Source organism: Pongo abelii, chromosome 5 (genome assembly GCF_028885655.2).
Source record: "Pongo abelii isolate AG06213 chromosome 5, NHGRI_mPonAbe1-v2.0_pri, whole genome shotgun sequence".
Lineage (NCBI taxonomy): Eukaryota > Metazoa > Chordata > Mammalia > Primates > Hominidae > Pongo > Pongo abelii.
Genome location: NC_071990.2, coordinates 7,616,930 through 7,637,105, shown reverse-complemented (window position 1 = coordinate 7,637,105; position 20,176 = coordinate 7,616,930). Strand labels below are relative to the sequence as shown.

The 20,176-nt window shown below is 46.2% G+C and overlaps 1 protein-coding gene across 1 annotated transcript in view; it reads right to left on the bottom strand.

Moving 5' to 3' along the window:
• Nucleotides 1-19,649, bottom strand: part of BMP6 (bone morphogenetic protein 6) — a 154,165-nt gene extending 134,516 nt beyond the window's left edge. The window contains exon 1 of the mRNA XM_024248953.3: nucleotides 18,393-19,649. Within this exon, the coding sequence (XP_024104721.1) occupies nucleotides 18,393-19,053 (661 nt within the window). The 5' untranslated portion in view covers nucleotides 19,054-19,649. The remainder of the gene's footprint in view (nucleotides 1-18,392) is intronic.
• Nucleotides 19,650-20,176: the final 527 nt, after the last annotated feature.

Sequence of the window (20,176 nt, the reverse complement as noted above, 5' to 3'; positions counted from 1 at the left end):
GAAATCCAAATTCTGTTTCCACACTCAGCCTGAATGTCATGTACCCTGAACTTAACCATACCTTCCTTGGTGCTCCCTCAATATTCTCTCTCTCTCTCTCTTTCTCGAGACAGTTTTGCTCTTGTCGCCTAGGCTGGAATGTAGTGACGCAATCTTGGCTCACTGCAATCTCAGCTCACTGCAACCTCCACCTCCTGGGTTCAAGTGATTCTCCTGCCTCAGCCTCCTGAATAGCTGGGATTACAAGCGTGCACCACCGTGCCCCGCCTTTTTTTTTTTTTTTCTTCACCTCTATCATAGACACCATCATGCTCTGTTTGGGCCAGCCATCTGTGCATCTCCTCCTTCCCTCAAGCCAGCTGCCACATCTTCCTGTCATTTGTATCCTCATCCTGCCCCCTCCCTACTGCAGCCAGTGCTCACCGCAGTGCCTTGAAAGGGATCAATAAACACTGGACAACCAAATTAATTCTGTCATGTCTAACACTGAAGACACTCCCTGAGTTTAAAAACCTTTTATTCAAGGCTGGGCATGGTGGCTCACGCCTGTAATCTCAGTGCCTTGGGAAGACAAGGTAGGAGGATCACTTGAGGCCAGGAATTAGACACCAGCCTGGGCAACATAGTGAGACTCCATGTCTACAAAAAAAGAAATAGCTGAGTGTGGTGGTATACGCCTGTAGCCCCAGCTACTCGGGAGGCTAGGGTGGGAGGATCGCTTGAGCACAGGAGTTTGAGGCTGCCTTGAGCCATAATTGCACCACTGCACTCCAGCCTGGGTGACAGAGTGAGACTCTGACTCAAAACCAAACAAAGCAAAACAAAAACCCCTTCATTCAGGGTGTGTCAAGTAGTCCTTAGATGCCATTTTTTTAGAGACACACTGTCACTGCATCTCCCAGAACATAACACAATGCAGCAACAGGACCTATACACTTTTTCCTTCATAGGCTATTTGAAATCCTTTTATAAATAGATCTTTTGGGCATTCCACAAAAAAAAATTATGAAAACAATGAACACAGTTGCATTTCTGGCAATGGCCAATAAAATCCTATTGGACTGACCCTCCCACAGATTAGAAACATAAACTCTGGCAAAAACGATTTTTTAAAAATAACACCCAGCTACCTGAAGGCGCTGGAGATTGACCAAAACTAGGCACATTCTGGGCACTGACACTGGAAGCAGGAAACAGCACGGTATGTATTTCCCAATTTCATGACTTCTGGCTTAAAGGGAGGGCCTGGTCTGCACCAGGCTGGCCAGCAGGAATGCCAACAGGAAACCAACAGTCTTTCTGCCTGGAGAATCAGAGAACAGATCTGGGGCATCCCAGAAAGGAAGGGAACCTCGGAAAGGAAAGATGAAGAGAGGTATGGTCCTAAATTCTGGGTGACTCCTGGACCACCCATGCTCAGGGCAGATAACAAGCAGCCTGAGGGAACTTTCTAGTAATGTTCTGTATCTTGACAGAGGTTTGGGTTACAGTGGTGTATACACACACCAAAACTCATCAAATGGTATGCTTAAGAAATGTGCATTTCATTGTATAGAAATTTTACCTCAAAAAACTATAAACATTGAACTTTAATGGCAGGCAAACAGAATTATTTAGAAAGCAGTGTACTGATGTCTGCAACTTTTTTTTTTTTTTTTTTGGACATGGAGTCTCACTCTGTTGCCCAGAGTGAAGTGCAGTGGTGCGATCTCAGCTCACTGCAACCTCGGCCTCCTGGGTTCAAGTGATTCTCCTGCCTCAGCCTCCTGAGTAGCTGGGACTACAGGCGCCTGCCACCACACCAGGCTAATTTTTGTATTTTTGGTAGAGACAAGGCTTCACGTTTGAGACCAAACTCCTGACCTCAGGTGATCCGCCTGCCTCCGCCTCCCAAAGTGCTGGGATTACAAGCGTGAGCAACTGTGTCCGGTGATGTCTGCAACTTTACTTGGAAATGTATCAAAAAAGAAAAAAGATGGACAGCTGAATGGGAAAATGGATGGATGAACACAATAGATACCTGATAAAGCAGATACAGTAAATGCTAATCATAGAATCTAAGTGGAGGGTATAGAGATATTTGCTGTAAAATCTTCCCCTTTTTCCATATGTTGAAATTTTGTTCACAATAAAATGCTGGTGAAAGTTAAAAGATGCATCACAACTTGGAATTTGCTTCCTCAAAAAGGTGTGGAAGTAAATCACAATATTTGTAGAAATCAACATGAAGGAAGCCAGGAATTCATTGTGGAATTGTAAACAGAAAGCACTTAGGTAAGAGTTTAGTAAAACATGTTTGCTGCCCAGTAGGAAAAAGCAGCATGTACTATAGTTGAACCTTAGAGAATCATGGAAATAAATTCTTCATCTCAGTGAAATGTTCTGGTGACATATTTTATTTGTGTAGTGTTAACAGGGTTACCCCGGTCATCTCTGGGGTTAGTGATGCTAGGTGGCACCTCAGGAAAAGTTGTGATTCTGAGTTCAGCTTCCTATGAGCCAGGTCTCAAGCACCAAGGGGCCACGAAAACATCACGCTCAATGAGAGAGGGAGGGAGAGCATGCATGCAGGAGAATAAACAAGCATTTACCCTGCCCTGAAAACAAAGTCCTCTAGGTGAACAAGAAATCAGAGATGCCCAATCCATTGGCTTCAGAAAAGAGCATCTCATGTCATCCAACACTGAGAGGAGAATAGCAGTGCCCTAGTTAGATTGCATCCTACAGGCACAAGATAAATGATTCTAATAGAAGCCAGCCAAATGGGAAAAAAGGGCACAGATATTTCAATTGTCAAGACACATTAACCTTGTCAACCCTGAATAATGCAACATTACATACTATTGCTCGTTCCTAAATACAGCCCCCCAAAATAAAAAGCAAAACAGCAATAAACTACTTATTTGGGAGGGGGGTAGAGGGAATATACACTATAGAATACACCTTCCTCTATATCTGCGTGTACTTCGGAAGTGTAAAATACAGAAGATTACCACTTGGTAGGACAGCTGCATCTGAAATTATTTTCATTTTTCCCTTGGCTACATCCTTGAAGTTCATGGAATAAAATGTGAAAGATATTTGCTACTTCTGTGGTCTATGTCAAGCCATCTCTCTCTCTCCTTTTGCTCCATCCTAAGACTACACTATATCCTGGAAATGAAAGTGTTTATATCTCACATACTCTGGTAGGGAGTGCAAAATTTAAGTGGGATAAGAAGGGGGGGAAAGATCTCTGTTCCAGGACCTACCTGTCTCATTATACATAATTTAAGTACTGAAGGGTTGTTTAATTTTAAACAACTTTTATAGCAGTCTATAAAAAGAGAAACATCACATCTTGTATGTGCCTACTCTGATTTGACATTTTTTCCAACCTATTTGGACGCACTTGTGCCCACTTAAGCAGGCTCTCCCGGATTGGCCACTCAGGGTTTAATTCTGCCTGATTCATTTTACCAATGGTCTGGAAATACAGTGAAGCAATAATGCACATCTGTTTCGGGCAATGAACCAAGAGACCACCCGCCCCCTGAGTAAAGGTATCTCAATCCTGCCCATGGCTTTGATCAGTTTTCAGTTTTTAAATGCTCCCTGTTGCCTAGTGGGGAGCTAAGTGACTTTGCTTCAATAGACATTATGTCACCCCTCAGTCCTTATGTAAACAGAATGTCTAACACCTTCACAATGTATGCCAGGCCTGCCAGCCTGAAGTGGAAGCTGACAAGATAAGTATTTTGCAACGGCACCTGCGTGAAGAGTCGTGCCTCCTTGCATGCATGAAAGCTCGAAGCTTTGTGCCTGGCACAGCCAGGAAATTTAAATTTAGACTCAGTGGCATGTCTTTCTGACTTGTATTCATACTTATTACAGTCATAATGACATCAGATAGAAGGAAAATAATATTTCTTCTTCCCAAAGCCTTTAAAAAAAATTTAGAAAGTCACAGAACATAAACCCTGCAAGAAGGTAACTTCTCTTTTCCCTTTTTATAACCACTGCCACATACAGAACTTAATAAGCATTTCTTATAATAGCACACATGCTTCACAGTTTATAATTCTCTCATTCAAATGCTTGATGTTATTTGTAATGAGAGAATGGAAGGAGACGGCATACACCAGTTTTATTTTTGAGAAACTGACATTTATTCAATGTACACTTATTGAGTATCAACTAAGGAAAGGCACCATGCTAGGCACTTGGGGGGAGGAAGGATGTGTCAAAGATGAATAAAACATTTTAATAGGATAGGAATCAGAGAAGTCAGCATTGAAGGTGATTCACCAAATCCCACAGCTGAGGGGTAGCAGAGCCAACACTGGAACTTCAGACCTCCAACTCCTTTGTTGAAGCCTCATGCAGCTCAGCTGCAAACAGGCATCAGAAATTAGAATGCTGCTCTAGGCTGGGTCTGGTGGCTCATGCCTGTAAGCCCAGCACTTTTGGAGGCCAAAGCAGGAGGATCGCTTGGGCCCAGGAGTTTGAGACTAGTCTGGGCAACATAATGAGACCCCCATCTCTACAAAAAATTAAAACAACTAGCCAGGCATGGTGGTACATGCCTAGTAGTCCAGCTACTCAAGAGGCTGAGGTGGGAGGATGACTTGAGCCCAGGAGTTCAAGGTTGCAGTGACCTATAATCGTCCACTGCGTTCCAGCCTGGGTGACAGAGAGGCCCTGTCTCTACAAAAATAATAATAATAATAATAATAATAATAAAGAGTGCTGCTCCATGCCTCTTTGCATAGGACAAGTCCCCTGTCATTTGGCCCCAAATGTTCTTCTCAAGAGCCATGGCACATGGGTAAGCAAATTTTAGAAAGCCTTTCTTGACGAGATGGCATTTGAACTGGGGTTTAAAAAACAGAATTGAGAATGTGGCAATGGGCAGTTTCACTAGGTAAATGGGCAAAAGCACAGAGCAGAGTGCGCTGGCTGGATAACAGTATATGGAAAGATGAGTAGAGGAGATGGACAGGGTGGACCTCAGAGACATCAGCTTAATCTAGTGGCCACAGGAGCCAATGAAGGTGATGGAGGAGGACTAACAGATCACACCTGCACCACAGAAAAGCCAACCTGTCAGTGCAAAAGTCAAGGCCAATGATTATAAAGACCTTCTGCAGGGAACTTAGGGACAGATGGAAAGGAGGATGGGAAGGGAAAATAGGAGTAAGAGATTTCAAAAGCAGGATCACTAAGCCTGGCAACTGACTTGATGTGGGCATGAGGGCAAAGATTGAAGTCAAGCCTGAGTAACTACCACTGTGGTTCCCAAACCTCAGTCACCGCTTGTTAAAATGCAGATTCCCACACCCAAATCCCCAGAGTCAGGGGTGGGGTCCAAGAAGCTGCTTGTTAATAGATCTGTGCTGATCCACAAACTTTGTTGCCAGCTTGCAATGAGAGTACAGAAATGGAGTGTTTAGATAGTTTAATAGCAAGTTGACTGACAACTTTCTACAAATGGAATCTAATGATTAAAAGTTGAGGCTTGATTTTGAACATATTTCGGGTTTTTTTTCATGTCATTTTTCTAGTTATGCATTTGTAATGAATTTTTGTGGACCCAAAAGTATGGGTCCACAAAAATTTAAAAAATTTGAAAAACCAAGTGGTTGTTGCACAAAGTTTGAGAAAAGCTGTGCTGCATGAGTCTGGGATGGGACCACACTTCGGGCATGCTCTGAACAGACGGGTCATAAGAAAGAAGGCAAACACGTGAGGAGGCACTCACAGCTGCGGGACACCTCTGCAGATGCATCTGACTTTCTGAACACAACAGCTACCACCAGGCCACAGAGCCTTGGTGGCAGGTCACCTGGGAGCCTGGTACCTGCCCATCATCCTGACCTATGGCCACATGTTATCTCTTTACTCCTGCAACTGGGTGTGACCTCCTCCCTACGCCCAGCTCCCTGCCTGTGTCCTGTCTCAGCCCAGTGTGCAGGTCTCATGCCACATGCCAACCCTTCTGAATCTTTTGTTGTATTTCAGAAAATATCCCCAAACACAGCAGCAGTCTTCGAGACAGGAAAGGAACCAAGAGTGAGCAGGCAGTGTTGTAGAAACTAAGGAGAGGATGTTTTAGAAGCGCTAAAAAATAGCCCAGTAGGGAAAAAAGCATCATCAACATGATCAAGCCTTTTGGAAACGAGGATGAGGACTCAGGACAGTCATTAGCTGCCTTCAACGAAACACTTCCAGCAGAGGGATGGGGATGGAAGTCAGACCACAAGGGCAGAGGAGACAGGGGGAAGGAAAGAGTAACCTCCCCGAATGGTGGGCAGTTAGGGGACAGTTAAGTTATTTCACAAAACTGTGCTATTACATGACTGGGTGCTATTTGGAACATTCAGTTAACATTACTCTAAATATTAGTTTTCTCCAAAAACCTCCAAATTCTCCCCTATCTTACTATCTACTAGTTCTTACTGTAAAAGTAAGAACTGTTATGTATCTGCAGCTGTAAAAGTGTAAGTATTTGCCTTGCTGAGATAATAGGATAATAAGTGACATCAGCCATTCTTCAAGGCAAAAGGCCATAAAGAAATACAGTACTTGTATTTTTGTGCAGAAAAAAATGCAATTTCTATTTAAGCTTCCAGAACATTTGGAGAAGGATGAGCATAGGGAAAATGTCAAGGGTAAATTGGAGTCTACTTTCCTAGAGTTCTTGGATTTGTGCCCTAACCAAACTGCCCAAATTTAAAACAGAAACACAGGGAAGCATCTTTGTGCTGTGTTCCGGCAGGATCAAATCTTCTAAATTTCAGTCTTTAGAAACAAAATGCTGACAGGGTCACCACAATGCAAAACTACACCCAGACACTTGCTTCCAAAATTAGAAAAGAGGTCTGCCTATTTTTATTATTATTTCCCAAAATCAATGTGGAAAGTGAGATATAGGGTAAAGGTCAATCACAGTTGCCAAGAGCAGGCTTGACCCTGTGAAGATTTGACCCCATGGTTCTCTGATCCAAGAAAACCAGCCATGAGGATCTTCAGCAAATTCCATTCTTAAGGATGTTCAAAGCCCATAAGAGAAAAGCAAGAAGAGCCAAGGTGTCGATGAAAGATGGGACTTTGCACAGCACTTCCTGTGTGTTGGGAGTGATGATTTCATTCCCTAGCATAGGAGATTCTTTAAAGTGTAGCTCAGAATGTGTTCACCATCTTCCCTGCCGTGATGGTTGCAGCCGTGCCTACCTATGTCTAAGCTTATCGAACTGTACACTTTAAGCTGTTCCTTATACGTCAATGTGTCAAATTAAGCTGCATTACCAAAAAATTTAAAAAGAATCGTCTGGGGAATTATCTAGCCTGGGGTTTCTCAACTGTGTTCCAGGGAATTAAGAGCCTTTAGCAATGAGGGTCCAACCAGGAACAGAGAACCTTCTGCAAGAGTTTACAACAGAGGGGATTTAATGCAGAGAGCTGGTAGCACAGAAGCGGGAGGGCTACGCGGCCAAGCAGGTCATGGTGAGGCAGCCCATGGATTGGCAACTGCAGGAAGCCACGTTCCCTCTCATGAAGGAGGGAGGAGAGCCAAGGGGTCCCTAGCATAAGGTGTGGACCAGAGAGAGCTGGAGCCACAAAAGAGCAGAGCAGCTGGAAACGCAGCCTCCTGGGGTCCCTCCCCTGATCTATGAGGACAACAGGAGAAGGTTCAGGAGTGGGTGTGGAGGCAGAGAGGCCTGGGTCTGACACAAGGGGGTTTCAGCCAAAAGGGGTTAGAGAGTAAAAGTCAGTTCAAACTCTGCTGAACCAAGTTAGCAGGAATCTTTATTTCTGGCCTTGTCAGGGCATTAACAGGAGAAAGATTTGTAAACCTCAAAGAGAGGAATAGAATAGAAAGTGCTTCTACAGCCTTTTCTTGCAGAACATTTTGGAAAAGTAGTAACTTTTTGAAAAATGCTGATCTAGCCAATACAGTTTCCAGGCAAGGAAAGAGACCTAGAAATTTGGTTAAGTGGCTTGAACAAGATATTACAAAAAAGAAAAAAAAAAGAAGAAGATATTACAAAAAAGAATAATACTAAGAACTAGAGCCCAAATTCAAGCCTCCTGGATCTTAATCCAGTTCTCTTTCCTCTATAATAAACCAATCATAAGCATGTTCCAGCACTGTCAAGAAAACCAGCTACTTAACCATTGTAGTGGGTGAAAATGAATCGTTTCTGTGGTAGGAAACTCCCAGACTCCATGGATGTGTATAATCTGCTCTGCTAGATCCATAGCAAAGGCTCCAAAACTATAGGTAAGAGCACATACGAAAGCGGAAATAAGTGCAATGGAGTTGCCAATTTTATTAATGGGAGGAAAAGAAGAGAAAAAAAAAAGGGAAAACAAGACAGAAAGGGACTCTAACATCCACTGGATACCTCCTTCACCCCTGCAGCCACGTGGGATCATCTTACAATGATGACAAGTATGTGCATGCATAACAACAGGGTCAAACAATCTCAACAAATCAAGAGTTGGTGTTAGGAGGCTCTGCCCTAAACACACCCCATAAAAATGCAAAGGCCTGCTCCATGGCCCTTGGGGAGAAAGGCAACTCTCCAGGTATCTTTGGCTCCAGGCACCTATGGCCTTCTCACTCTTCCCTTCATACACCTTAGTCCTGCCCATGGATATCACTTTTCTTTTTGCTCCATTAAACAAACACCTATCCTCCCACAGAGAAGTATTAAACGACAGCACATCCTAAGTCAGATGTTATGAGACAAGGCTGAATTTCTCAAGCCCAGAGACAGTGCCATGGCCCCAAGCTCTTACCTTTTTTTTTTTTTTTTTTTAGATGGAGTCTTGCTTTGTCACTCAGGCTGGAGTGCAGTGGTGCAATCTTGGCTCACTGCAATCTCTGCCTCATGGGTTCAAGCGATTCTCCTGCTTCAGCCTCCCAAGTAGCTGGGATTACAGGTGTGCGCCCACGCCTGGCTAATTTTTGTATTTTTAGTAGAGACAGGGTTTCGTCATGTTGGCCAGGCTGGTCTTGAACTCCTGACCTCAAGTGATCTACCCTCCTCGGCCTCCCAAAGTGCTGGGATTACAGGTGTGAGCCACTGCGCCCAGCTCTCTTCCCTATTTTTAAGAGGTTTCCTCTGTAAGGGAGCAGAATAGGGTGGGAGATAACAGGTGGGCAATTTAGCTAGAATGCAGTAATACCCCACTACAATGAGTAATTGACATGAAGAGAGACGGAGAGAATTCACTAAATGTCTCACCTGCACAATACTTGTAAAGGAATAAACACAAATCCCTAATATCCCTCAAACGAATTGCTCTTCATTTACCACATTTCTGTCTCCATTATTGTCTTCTCATATTTATTTACCATTAACCTGTGTAGCTCTTTTTCATAGAAAACAGTCCAAAGGCAAATAAGTCTATTCAATATATCACTTACAAAGACCTCTGGATTTATGGAGTCTCTATTAATTTAGTTTTACTCTGATCTAAATAGTCTCTCCTGAGGAAGCCTTTTAAAGTCCCCTGATCCTGCCTCTAGGGCCAGTACGATATTTTTGTCAGTTTCTCAATTCTAAAGTCACATTAAGTTTTAATATAAGTTTTCAGAAAGGAAGGAAAAATATTTAACCTCTCCCCTAATAACCTCCCCAAATTTTAATAATTCACAAGCACAGAATTCCTATAATTCTTGTTCATTCTTCAGGCTTCTTTATTTTACTCCCCCAAATCCTGCCTAGCATGGATCAAACAGGGCACAAGCCAGGGAGAAATTTAATCACTCATATCTCTGCCTGAGGGATTGTCTAGGTACTATGGTGACAGACACCTCAGTGAAACTATGTGGAGGAAAAAAGATTTTTAAACTCCTAGACTTAAAAAGAAAGAAAGAAAAAAGAAAGATTTCTGATGGATTTGTGGTCAACACATAGAAGCACTATAAAATAAATCCCACATTGTCACAGACAATCAAAATTACTTCTTTAGGGACCACTTTAGTAAAACCCCAGAAACAAAATATTCTTCAACTGAGGTATTTTGTAATTCTTTCCCCAAACTCTGCATATTTTGAATTTTTATACTTTCATTGACTTGTTTTTCCTTGTTTAATGTACAGCTTCTCCACGGAGGATTTGTAGGGCAGAGTAGTTTCACAACTCCTCGGCATGATACTATAGTGGTGGATAACGTCATTACACATTTGTCCAAGTCCACAGAATCTGTAACACTACGAGTGAACCGGGATATAACTATAGACTTTAGGTGACAATGATGTGTCCATATAAGTTCATCAACTGCAACAAAGATAGCAAACTCTGCTGGGTGATAATGGGGGAGCCTGTGCACCTGTGGGGCAGGGGGTACATGGGAAATCTCTGCAAAATTTTGCTCAATTTTGCTGTGAACCTCAAACTGATCTTAAAAAAAAAAACCCCTCTCTTTCTAAAAAATATACAGCTTCTCCGTTGTTAACTTATTCTGATATGGGAGTCTACAAATAAAATCCGAATAAAAATCAAAGTCAAGTAAAAACTTTTAGTCCTTAATTTTGTAGTTTACAAAACTCAGTCTTTGGACTATTTAAACGTAATTCATAGATTTAAAAGGAGGGAGGGAAAATAACTGGTCTCAGAGAATAAGCAAGGCTAATATTATAAAAAATCTCCTGGCCTAGTCAGCTCTTACCAATGATATGGTTCACTCATGCTCTGCTGAGACACGAATCAGAATTTTTTTTTCCAGCCCATGTTCATGTACAGGAAACCAACAGGACTGTAAACACAGGAACAACAATCAACAAACGCAGATGTTCTGGACGGTGAAAGGGCAAGCGGCAGGAGAGTGATAATAAGGCCCGTGGCGGATATCGGAGGTCAGGGTGGAGCGGGCTCCAGGGCTCTGCCTCCGAGGGGGCACTGTTTTCTGCGCGCTGTGAATCCACTCCACTCCACTCCTCCCGGTGGCCAACTGAGCTCTTTGGTGATAAGAAAACAATCTGAACATATAATCGGCACTGTGTGGCAAGGATGTTTCAGGCCTAGGACAATCCTGACCTGGCCAGCAGGAGGATCAGTCATCAAGGGCGTATGCCTATGAATCTGAAAGTCAGGAAGGCTCTCCCACTTGGAACCAGAACCTCATCCTGCAAAAATGTTTGAAGGAGATTCTTCGACCCAGTCATCTGGGACTGTGTTTGAGATAACGAGACTATGGGGACCCATCAAGGAATTAACTGATGTAATTTAGATATCATCTCTATTATGGACCCAATCTCCTTAATAATGGAGATGGGAAGGGCAGGAAGAGAATCAGTGGATATCAGTGGAACAATGCCGCTCAGAGCAACGTGGTTTTCAACTCAATTTCGGAGCAGAAAACAATTCCTTGGGGTCAACAGTCCTTTGGATATTTATAGATATACATAGCATTTTCTTTTCTAAAAGTAGAGTTCTTGGAGAAGATGCTATCCACTAAGAGAAAACCCCAACAATTCCAGATTTGGGCTTCCTCGGCTCTTCCAGGGTTGTGCTCTTGCCTGCTTTTGTAATTTCTCCTCCATTATCCACTCCAGCCTGGCCAACAGCCCTATTGCTCTGATGCACTAGGATCTCTGTGTGTTTTCATGGATTGTCCCTCAACCTTAAAAGGTAACAGCAGTAAAGAGAAAATGGTGGTGAAAACATCTAACAAATTTAACTACGAACAAACAGATTAGATGATATGCAAGAACTTTTCAAGCTCTAAATTCTATGATCTATGGCGAACATACATTCACCAGTCATCCCAAACTCATTTAATCAATAAACCCCAAATGGGTTTTCTGTTGCTGGGGCATACATGTCCCCAGAAAAACCATGTTAGGGATGGTGGCTGTGTTCCCAGCCTGGCTTCAGACTAACTTTATGCATAGGGTGCTGAAATACTATATATTCACACTGGAAAAAAGTATAGAGAACAAAATCTTCAAAACACTAGTGACTGAACATAAAATCTGATAACTTTCAGTGACCCACAATGTGTTACTGATTTCTAATGCTTGTAGTAAAAGGTGAACAGGGGGAATGCAGGTTCTGAGAATTTCTGGTACTCTCGAAACTTCAGAGGTTAATGGCACTGAAAAATTAGAGTTAACTCTAATTTTCACTGAAGTGGTGATGGCTTTCCTCCCTCTTCATACAACTATCACCTCTGTCATATATTCCAGGAGAGACTAGTACCGTTTTCTGACTCACACATTTCCAGTGGGTAGAAGCTGGATCAGAGATGGGAGTGAGGGTGTTGAAGAGAAGGTAAGGGTATGATCAGAAAAGAAAGTGTATTTGAATAAAGTTAACTCCGCTGTCATGATGAAAACAGGGAAAGAACAACATAACGCACTGGTTCCTTGTGGGGAACACAGGAGAAGATGCCAGCTATCCCCTATATCTGCCCCCCAGGTGACACCCTGCGGCTGGAGCAGCCCAGCTGCTGGGCACATGGCTGGGTTGTGCTGTGGCCTCGGGAGGGTGGGACAGGATGGTTAATGCGTAACAACTGTTTACGTGAATGGGGCCTTGGTAAATTGTCTATTCCTCTTACGGAGTTTCTGTAGTGATTTCTACTCCTTTTACTCAGATATTTATGAAAACTCCTAGTGAAAAACAAAATGGTCTAATTAAAATATTGTCTACTTTTCTTCCCACTACTGGAAGCACCAAAGATGGCAAAATGACTAAAATTCTGAACAGAAGACAAAGAAAAACAGAATAAAGATCAAAGTAGAAAAATTAAAACTGTAATGACGTTGTGCTAAGTTGAACAATAGTCATTCCTGGCCGGACGCAGTGGCGTGAGCCTGTAATCCCAGCACTTTGGGTGGCCAAGGCAGGCAGATCACTTGATGTCTGGAGTTTGAGACCAGCCTGGTCAACATGGTGAAACCCCAGCTCCACTAAAAATACAAAAAAAAAAAAGAAAAAATTAGCCGGGTGTGGTGGCAGAGACCTGTAATCCCAGCTACTCTGGAGGCTGACACAGGAGAAGTAATTGAACCCAGGAGACGGAGAGGTTGCAGTGAGCCGAGATCTTGCCACTGCACTCCAGCCTGGGTGACAGAAAAAGACACTGTCTAAAAAAAAAAAAAAAAAAAAAAAATTCCCTAGAATAGTTCATTTTTGATATAAGATGGGAAGCAGAAAGTGAAGGACTGGTTTGTGAAAAAGTTACAGAAAGCTGCTTAATGATGCAAGACATCGTACCCTCTTCATTTTCCTTGTCTAATTCACCTTCGTAAATAGGTGTGAGGCAAAGACAGCAGAGCTGCTATCTTTTAGTTTGCTACGTTTGATATACTACATTTGATAGCCAGTATTTAGCCAGTATTCATAGTCAAGTATCAATTTGAAATCCAACATATAAAGTAGCTACTCTCTGAAGACACAGAGAGGCAACAAATTATTATATGCTAAAGAAAGCACTTAGCATTGTTTTTGTATTTAAACAGATTCTTATCCCAGGGAAGCCCTCCTCCAAGCTGATCAGCGGTAAGCTCTCAAATAGAGGAACTAACCATGATTCAGCACATTTAAAAAGGATTTATACCCATTCTTAGAAGGACAGCCAGAGGAAACACCATCTGAGGTCTGAACAATAGTATCTGCTTGCCCTTTGATCTTAGTTTAAGAACACTTTGTACAACTGTTTTTTGTTGAAATGCCACTGAATTTCAAATTTACTCTTCGTAATCTCTTTAGAAGAACATCTACTGCTTCTTTGAATCACACACTTGCAACCAAATTCTCCAAACTGTTTTTGCTGTGAGTAGCTTGCAGGCATGGATTTATTTTCTGCTAACAAAAATCTTCTTAAGTACAGGTAGCTTAAATGAAAAACAGTACTACTGATGCTACGTTTAGGAGAAAGAAATCGTGCATTATATCTAGTTACAAATACAAGTAGGGAGTATTCCATTTTTCTTCTTATTTATGTTTCCCAAGAGTAATTTTGTTCAGAAGATTGCCAGTATTTTTAGCACAAGTTTCTTGCTGCTTGTACTAATATATACTGATTCCCTTCCCTTTTCTGAGCATAATTTGAGTTTTTTACATTTCCATTTAATCCTAGCATTTGGAAATAAATACCTTGTGAATTCAAATAAACAAGTTAAATCTGAAATGCAGATATTTAATTAAATGTTTTTACTACTCTCAAATGTAATGCATATTACAAATTCATACACATATGGGTGACTAATAAAAAAGGTGTATTAATAAAGCACGATGATTTACCTCAAATACTGTGAACCTCCCTGTCCTAAATGTCTTCACTTTAAACATTTTACTCAATAAAAATCAGGTATACCCTTTCTAAATAATCACATCTTCCAGATCAGTAAAATATGAATTTGAAGCATGGGCTATGTCTATATGTTCACTAATTCAGCCTTTTCAAAGCACCTTCCATGTGGTCAGCATTATGTTAGGCACTTGGGCTACTGTGGTGGGTTAGTGTGGTTTCCGCCTTTGGAGGCTGACATCCTACAGGGGAGACAAACACATGAGTAAGCAAATTTAACGAGAAAAAAGAAAAACTTGTGATAAGTACAAGGAAGGAAATAAACAGAGTGCTGTCATGGTACAGAAGTGGGTGGGATGGAGGCATGACCAGTTTATATAGAGTGGCAGAGAAGGTCTCTCTTAGGTGAATTTTAAGCTAAGACCTGAAGGATACCTCTCCAAGGTCACCAAATTGGCAGGGATGCTGAATAGGCTGCCAAGACATTTTTAGCATTAGAAAACAAATAGAAAATGGCATCTGTGGCCCTGAGTTAATGCAAGTTCACGAGCTCACCCAGGCACTCTGCACACCAGCAGCCCAGGCAGCAGACGGTTAGCACTTAGAAGGTGACACATCCCAGCCTATTCACCCAGAAAGAGTCTGAAACAGTCAACATAAACAACAATGAGCTGGTTGGATGACCAGCACTTGCGCTATGAGAGAGAAATTTATCCTGTTGATTCATACTTCCTGATAGTCCGGCTGGCTTACAAGGCTCAGGGTGTTTCAAATGTATTTCATGAGTAAATTATTCCCCCAGTCCCAGGGAAGTCGGATGTTTACAACTATGTAATACTTTCCCTTGTACTTCGTTTGTAATTTACTTAACCTAGTAGGTATAAGAGTACTTTAAAACACAGCGCTGTAATGTTTATCTTTCTGTAGATTCTTTAATAGATGAGTCAGGTAATGTGGCAGTTAACATGGCATTGACACCAATTAGGAAATCTGTAATTCTCTAGCATCCCTATATAGAGAATCCAACATTGGTACGCAATAACTTTCTTAAATGAACTGTCCTTCCTATGTTCAGAGTCATGGCGATCAGATTTTACCCCATTCTAGCCTCTGATGATGAAATACCCCTTTCCTACTGCTAAATGGATTAAGATGAAATAGAATTGCTTCATTGGCAGGTGGCATGGCTTGCTGCTTGGATTCTACTTACCTGCAAAAGGTTTTCTCGTCATACTATCAGTATAGAGTCCAGAGCTGGACCTACAGTAGCTATAACTTGTACAAGGAGCCCAGTGATGGGAATATGAGGGGCTTGGGATAGAATTCCCATCCTAGAATTCTCTTTCAGTTCCATGTCAGCCTGTCCTGGGGCCTGGAATTGCACTATTGGGTGAGTTCTGAAAATTTTTAGGGGATTTTTTTATATCTTTCAAAATCCTTTATGAAAAATGTCAATATCCCTAGGGAGATACTATATTAAAACATCACCCTAGCAAGGATTAGTTGACAGCCAGCTTTAAGCAGTGTGACTCAGAGGCAGTGTGCCCCTGTAGCCCATGAAAAGTCAGAGAAGCAAGGAATAAGGGGAATTTGGGGGTCACTAAATACAGTAAATGTGACTGTACTTTACAAATTCGCCTTAGGCCCAGCTCTTGAAATTTCAAATACCATCTAAGGCAGTGGTTTCCAAACACTGACATCACCTAAGATCTTGACAAAACAATGACACTGCTGGGCATGGTGGCACACTCCTATCTTCCCAGCAACTCAGGAGGCTGAGGCAGGAGGATTGCTTGAGGCCAGGCGTTTGAGTCCAGCCTGGGCAACGTTGGGAGAGCCTCTTTATTTTTGTACAAAAAAATACTGCTACCTGGTTTCCACCTCCACACATTCTGATTTGATACGGAGTGCCACCTGGGCTTCTGGATTTTTTTAAGGCGTTCCCCACCACCTCCCACGTAACACCCAGGTGATTCTAATGTGTAGCAATGTTTGAAAGCTTTGCTCTTCATCTCTCACTGGGACAATGTATCCATTTCCTTCAGACATTGGGATCTCCTGTGCCAGTGTTTCCTGAGCATGGTAGCATATTAGAAAAACCTAAGGTACTTAAAAAAAATGATGCCTGTGTCCCACCCTCAAAAGATTCTGACCTAACTGATCTGGGCCCTCGAAGCGGCCCTAATAACCCTAGATCTCTAAGTCCCCTAGATCTCTAAGTCCCCCGGGTGATGCTACAGGGCAGCTAATGCTGAGAACCTCGGTCCAAGCCCAGGAATTGTTTTCCCAGGGACTGTAACACGATTCTCTGTGAAGTAGCCAGGAGTGCCAGTCTTCCTCCCCTTTGTCCAGGTTAGGACTACCCCCAAAAGGCAATAAAACATTTCCCCAGAGCTGCCAGGAAACCTGGAGGCGGGGTGGAGGCGGGGTGGGGGCGGGGGGTGAGGGTGGAAGGAGAGGAGAGGAAGAGAGCAAGGGGAGGAATTTACTAAGTCAGAAGCAGCAGAAAAGTTAGAATAAGGAACAGCGCTGGTCCTCTGCCACCCTGGCCCCCACCCACTACAAATTTTATTGACTGGCATGATAATTTCCTTAGAATGCTTCCTGGAGGTGGCTCAACCTTGGATTTGGTTCCAATAAATTGTGAAAATTCTTGTCCAATCAGAACCCCGGGCAGTGCAAGCAGCCAGATTGGCAGGCCCTGAGCCTGGACTCCTGTGAGATTCTGTTTCACGAATTTCCCAGGAGGATTTCTGCACCACTTGGATGCCAATCGCCCTGCCTCCACACCCTCTCTTGGCTCTTAACCCCCACGTTCTCTCCCTCAAAGCTCAGCGGAGTTGGGAATCATGGATAGGCTGGTAAAGAAATCACCCAGATAGTCTAGGCGGGAATCATTCCAGTAAGTAATGCCGTTAAAAGACGAGCGTCTTTGACGTGGCTGGGAAACCCGTGTGCTCCTTTGGCGAGTGTCTGCTCACCCACTCTAGGGCCTGGGCACAACCACCGTCTCACATGGGAAGGAGGCCCGCGAAGACCCACCCCGCCGCGCAGCTGCACCCATCCCGGGCGTAGCCACTGCACCCATGATCTGTCCGCTGACAGCGCGTCCCTCCATCCTATGTCTGCGCTAAACTAAGTCAGCTCATGAATGAAAAGCAGTGCAAACCGGAGGCACTGACTCCGAAGAAAAGTCGTCTTTGCACCCTTCTCGTTTACAGATGAGAAAACTCAGGGAGGTGGGAGCGGGGAGAAAGAGCGATGTGACTCGGTCCGGGTTTGCCACAGAACATTTGTGGCGGAGCTCGATTTAGCCGCCCTTGAATTTCCATTCTGTTGCCTGGCAACCGGTTCAGAGGAGCTCAGCGCCCAACCCCGGCCCCTACCCCGCACTCTTTCTCTGCCCGTGCAGCTTGGGCTGCATTGATTAAAGGTTCAGCCTTTGGGGACAATGGCCAAGGGCACATGTGAGCGGGGGCACAGGATGGATTACCCCAGTTGAGCTTTCATCCCGCCCCAAACAGGAGCGAGCCCCGCCCGGCCGGGATCCGAGCGCCTTCCGCGGTGCTTTCGGGACTTCCCTCTGCAACCTCCCCCAGTGCCGTGGATACCTCTAAACATACTTGTGCCAAGTTTTCAAAGTTCCCAGCCGCTGTCGGATTCCCTAAAAGTCTCGGTGGGAAAACTGCACTCCAAGTTAAGGGGCAAAAGAAGGCAGTTTAGAGGGAAAAATCGTACTGAAGAGCCCTCTTCCCAGGATGGCCACACTCGGGCTGGACTTTTCTGCTGCAGTTGAGTTAACCTGGCCAGAGCTGGGCAGGAGTGAAAAAAAGCGCGGAACGTGCTCAGGGTGTCCTCAAATACACGCCCGCTGGGGACAGCGCTCCCGGAGCCCCGCGGCCCGGCCGGCCAGCCGTCTCTCGGGGTCTCGGCGCGCAGCCCTGCCCGCGGCGCGGGGAAGCGCATGTGCCGCCCACCGCCGCGCAGGTGGCGGGAGCACAGTCTGCCTGTCCCCGCGTCCTCTGGCGCACCAGGCAGGACCCGCGCGCCGGGAGCTCCTCCACCCCCTCACTCCATCCCCTGGGCCCGAGACACTGAAAAGGGGGAAATGTTCTCGTCATTACGTTACCCCAAATCCTTACCCAGGTTCACAAAGCTCATGACCATGTCCGCGTCGTTGAGGAAGGCGCTGTCCTGAGCGCTGGCCAGTGGGGACGCGCCGCCGCTGCCAGGTCCGGGGGCCAGAAGGCTCTTGCGGTTGAGCGGGTGCGCGGCGCCCGGGGGCGGCTGCCGACGCTGGGACGAGCTGGCTGCTTCGTGGGGCCAGGACTGCTGCCTCTCCCCCTCCGACGCCCCGTCCTCGTCGTTGTCGGCGGATAGGGCGTTGTACAGATCCAGCATGAAGAGGGGCGCGGACTTCAGTCTCCCGGGAGGGGGCTCTCCGCGAGGCAGCTGCTGCTGCTGCTGCTCCTCCTGCTGCCGGAGCGCCGGGGGCTGCGGTTGTTGGAGGCCGTGCAGGGGCCGGGGCCGGTGCGGGAGCCCCAGCACCGACAAGATCTCTTTCTGCATCTCCCGCTTCTCCTGCGTCTTGAGCCGCCGGTAGAGGAAGCCAGAGGAGGACTGCGGCGACGGCGGCGGCTGCTCCGTTTGGCCGGGGCTCCCGCCGTCCCCCAGCAGCTGCCCCCCGGCGGCGGCGGCCGCGGCAGCGGGCAAGGGCGGCCGCAGCGGCGGGGGCCCGCAGCAGCTGCACAGCAGCCCCCACCACCAGCACAGCCACTGCGCCCTCCGCCCCAGCCCCGGCATCCCCGCCCGGCCGGGCTGCCCCCGCGGATCCCGCGAGGCGTGGAGCGGCGGAGCGAGGCCGGAGCGCGGCCGCTGTGGCCCTTGGCGTGAGCAGTCCCCGCCACCTCTCGGCGGGCTCGCTTCCCTTTCCTGGCCCTCAGTCCTTATCTCTCATGGTCGTCCGGGGCGCCCCCAGTTGCCCAGGCTAGAGGGGTGGCGAAGGGGCGATCACCAGGAGAACCGCTTGGAGGGGAGGAAGGGGAGCCTCACAGCCTCGCGACAAGTCTCTAGAGGCGCGCGGTCCAGGCCAGGTGCGTCCGAGTCCGGGCTGCACTGCAGCCTGCGCCCTGGCTCCTGCGAGTCGCGGCGCGGTCACTCTGGGCCTCGCTGGCCGCACACGTGCGCTGCCCCGCGCTCTCCCTGCCGACTGAGTGGGACCCGGGGCAGCGGGGAGCGGGGCCGCTCACGAGCTGCGGGAGATGCCCAGCATCACCGTGGCGCACGCCCCTCCCCGGATCGCAGGGCCACCATGAAGTTTACCCCGGCGCAGGGCCCAGGCTGCGGCGACAAGGCGTCCCGAAATGCCAGTCTGTTCCGCGAGGTTTAACTTCCTTCTCGCTCACGAACTCCGCGCCCCTGAGCTCTCCGGCACCGTCGCTCCCCCTCAAAATCTCCGCGCGCCGCACGCCTCCTCAAGCGGAGGCGGCGAGGATCTTGCTTTCCGTTCGGCGGTCGCCCGGATGCCCCGCAAACCCGCTCGAAGAAAGGATGGGATAGAAGGGGGCTAGTGCACCGAGCAGCGACCGCGGCAGCGGCGCCGGAATTCGCAGTCTCCCGCCTCTCCACACCGCGCTCCCCGCAGCGGCCAACGTGGGCTTTCTGCTGCGCGCCGGGCTCAGGTACCGCACTCCAGCCCCGGGGACTCCCCGCCCCGCGGTAACCGACAGGCTGGCAGCCAATGGGAACGCGAAGCTCGCGGGCTATTTAAATGGCCCCGCCCCTTCTTTCACCCTCCGTCTCCCGAGAGGCGTAGCCTCCGCAGCGCGTAGGTTTCAACACCCGGGAATTCTTGGAGGCATGCGAAGAGCCGCGAGGTGCCAAAGGCGAAGAGGTCATCGCTAGTAAGAATGATCTGACCAATACC